At 43.4% G+C, this 3095-nt stretch overlaps 1 protein-coding gene across 1 annotated transcript; it reads right to left on the minus strand.

Moving 5' to 3' along the window:
- Window positions 1–236: 236 nt before the first annotated feature.
- Window positions 237–2576, minus strand: SMIM30 (small integral membrane protein 30). The gene has a single exon (XM_035890910.1). It carries the CDS (start codon window positions 2507–2509, stop codon window positions 2324–2326), a length of 186 nt encoding a protein of 61 aa, XP_035746803.1. The 5' UTR covers window positions 2510–2576; the 3' UTR covers window positions 237–2323.
- Window positions 2577–3095: the final 519 nt, after the last annotated feature.

Raw genomic sequence — 3095 nt, forward strand, 5'->3', positions numbered from 1 at the left:
AAAATTCTGTTCTTCTGCAGTGAAACTGTTGCACAGTTCTGTGAAACTACTGCCAGGCATCTTTTCCAAAGTGAAGATAGAGGAGTCTGTGAAAAGCTGCTTGTGATAAAATTTATTCTATTGAAAGAGTAGTATTTAAACTGGCAACGTTCTCATATTTTGGGAAATATAAAGTGAATTGAGTGGTGATTTTGTGGTTTGGGGTTTCTTCTTTTGGTTTTTTTGGGGTTTTTTAGGGGTAATGGTTTATAGCCAAGCTGTAACATGGAAGATCACGCTTGATGTGTGCTTGCATCCACCAAGCTGAATAACCACATACAGGATCGTCTACTGCTGCTAGGCACTTTCAAAGGTGACACTACTGTCTGAAGCTCCTCTTAGTGCTGTAAATTTCATTTGTACATAGTAATTGTGCACCGTGTCCCTTTCTAACTTTTGGAAGCCACAGAAAGGGTTCAAGAACAGCTACCTGGCAAGACTTGCATCTCATCAGAGTAACTTTGTGACCATTATTATTCCTGTAACTTGAGAGCAGAAACCTGCATTCTTGTAGCTTGCTGGGTTGAGTCCTATAATTTCAACCCCACGCAATTTTTCAAGCTTTTGTTTTACCTACTTCCTTCTACCAACCACGAGAAAGGGACATAAACTGCAAGACTGAAATAACCCGGGCTTCTGCCTCCTCAGAGGTTGGAGAGAGAAGTCAAAGCAGCCACAAATGGCATACAGAAATCTTAGAATTTGGAAAACATGACCTGCCCACCCAATTATTTATAAGACAAGACCTGCCTGACAACTCTTCCAGCTATTGCTTTGTGCTCTACTCAACAGAGACGCTTACAGAGGAAGGGAACAGTATCAAAATATATAGCTCTGCATCACATTTAACCTTTTTCTCCAGCTCTGAAAGATAAAAGCCAAGATTTCTAGCAAGAGTGGCAGTGTCCACGGCATGAGATCAGAAGGAAATTCTGTGAACTGTGGAGAGCTCACCTTCTTATGCTCCTTATTCTGCTGCTGTTACAGATTGTGCTCCTTGTCTCAAGCAGACACCTAGAACACCCTAACAAGCCAGAGGGGACTTGTCGTAGACATTCTTGGCTGTGCCAGTTCACCTTTCGTACTCAAAGAAACAGGTCCTAGATATGCTACTGAGTCGAGTCTTTCAACCATATACCATACAATCCGACTGAGCACGAATAGCGTAAGACTATTTACATCTCCCACTTTGCATCAGGATTTTTTACTTTGGTTTTGGTCCTAATCTTCTGTGGAACTCATATGCATATGTTAGGTAAGAAGCCAAAAGGTTTAGCTAGCGACGTAAGTTTGTCATGAGGAAGACACTTGACAACAGTGGACCTGTTGACTAAAACCAGGATTTTAACAAAATGTATTATTTCCATATTGCAAAACAAACGTGTGCACAACTGTCTTGTTATAATTCTAATAACCCCCTAATGCAGAAATACTACACCTAATTCCTCATTAAAACAGGTAAGTCTTCAGTTTGGGGGAAAAAAATAGGAACACCAAATGAAATAAGCCTTAAACCTGGTGTGCCTAAAGGAAAGCTGAGTACAAAAAAAAAAAAACCCAAGAGACAAAAAACATACTCCTAATATGATTTATGTAGCCTTACATGTACTTTTCTGTGAAATATATGTTAAAGAAAATAGTGGTCCCATCCCTAAGTGTACCTACTTGGTAACAAGAACACAGGCTACAGGAGAGGCACATTCTAAAATAAAAATACGTAAGAAAAAAAAGTTGTCCTTGCTTTCTCAGTTGTCTGAAGTCTCATCCCTCTGACAGCAGAAGTGAGCTGTTAGGTGTTAACTGTCATTACAAAGAACATGAGCACATGCACGCAAGTCAAAGCAGTCTGCTCGCTAGCTATCTAGTTAGGAGTACTTCCAAAGCTCTGTCATCCTAACTGGAAGATTAATAGCTGCTTTCTCATGATTAACTCTTAAAACCAAAATTGTGGAACTTGTTGATGGTCTTCCTCACATGTTGCCTTTATAAACATTTACTGTGAACCACTCTATGGTTTCCCTTCCCGATTCAAAAAGTTCTTACCCTTCTCTAAGGCAGTATTTAATCACAAGCAATACAAAATCATCTTACTTTCACAAGGACAGATCCTACAAATCCCTTGTACTGGGTACAGTCTTGTTCTGTTGTATTGCACAGTAAAAGGTGTTTGCAGAAATATCTTCTACATGGTTTTTGAAATTTATCAAGAACCGAAGCTCAGTTTTACACCCCAGATCTCAACCCCAAGCCGCATTTGGAAATTCATCTGAGCATCTTCTTCAAATCATTGCTGCCCATTCCTTCTCCTTGCGTACAAGCCAAGGCAGGCACAGAATCCGACGACGGTGACAGCGAGGCCTAGTAGGAAGGCGATGGTATCTCCTGCATCCAGGGCTTCAACTACTGGCAGCACCAGCAGCAATGAAATGAGGACCAGGAAAAGTTTTGAGGTGTTCTCGGTAGAAGGCATGCTGACGACCAGCTGACCCCAAGAGGAAGTTAAACGAGGAAAGTGGTGGAAAGCAGGTACTTTGGCAGTATCTATAAGGAAAACAAAAGGAACGTGACAGGATTTCCCCCCCCCCCCCCCCCCGGAATTGTCTTGCCAAAAGCCAACCGATGTGGTCAATGTATTACAAATATCTTTGTGGGGCTCAGGAAATTTAGGTTTTATCTTCAGAATTACAAAAGCAAGTGACTTACTCTCATGAGATAGCCACAGTGGGTTTGCTATCTTGCTATGCAACTCGATGGAAACGAATCTTTTGGAGTCTTACCGCAAGGTAAAGCCAGAATAGGCTCTCCTGCCTCCAGCCATCAGTGCCTACTTGCTTCACGCTGTGCTACACCGGCCCTTTTCGCTAGGCTGGGTAGCTGCTGCGCACCACTTACCCACGCCTTCTAGTAAGGGGGATCCCCGGCACCCCTGTGCACGGGGGCGGGGGCTACGGCTCGCCGGTGAGGATGCGCATTTACCTGTCACCCCTCCCCGGGCAGGTGCCCCCCTGCACACCCTCACCGCAGGACAAACACCCGTCCCGTCTCCGCCCACTTCG

This window comes from Egretta garzetta, unplaced genomic scaffold (genome assembly GCF_000687185.1).
Source record: "Egretta garzetta isolate BGI_Z169 unplaced genomic scaffold, ASM68718v1 scaffold503, whole genome shotgun sequence".
NCBI classification, from domain to species: domain Eukaryota; kingdom Metazoa; phylum Chordata; class Aves; order Pelecaniformes; family Ardeidae; genus Egretta; species Egretta garzetta.

Excerpts from the sequence above, each read along its gene's own strand:
- SMIM30 (XM_035890910.1), bottom strand. The coding sequence starts at position 2,509 with ATGCCTTCTACCGAGAACACCTCAAAACTTTTCCTGGTCCTCATTTCA.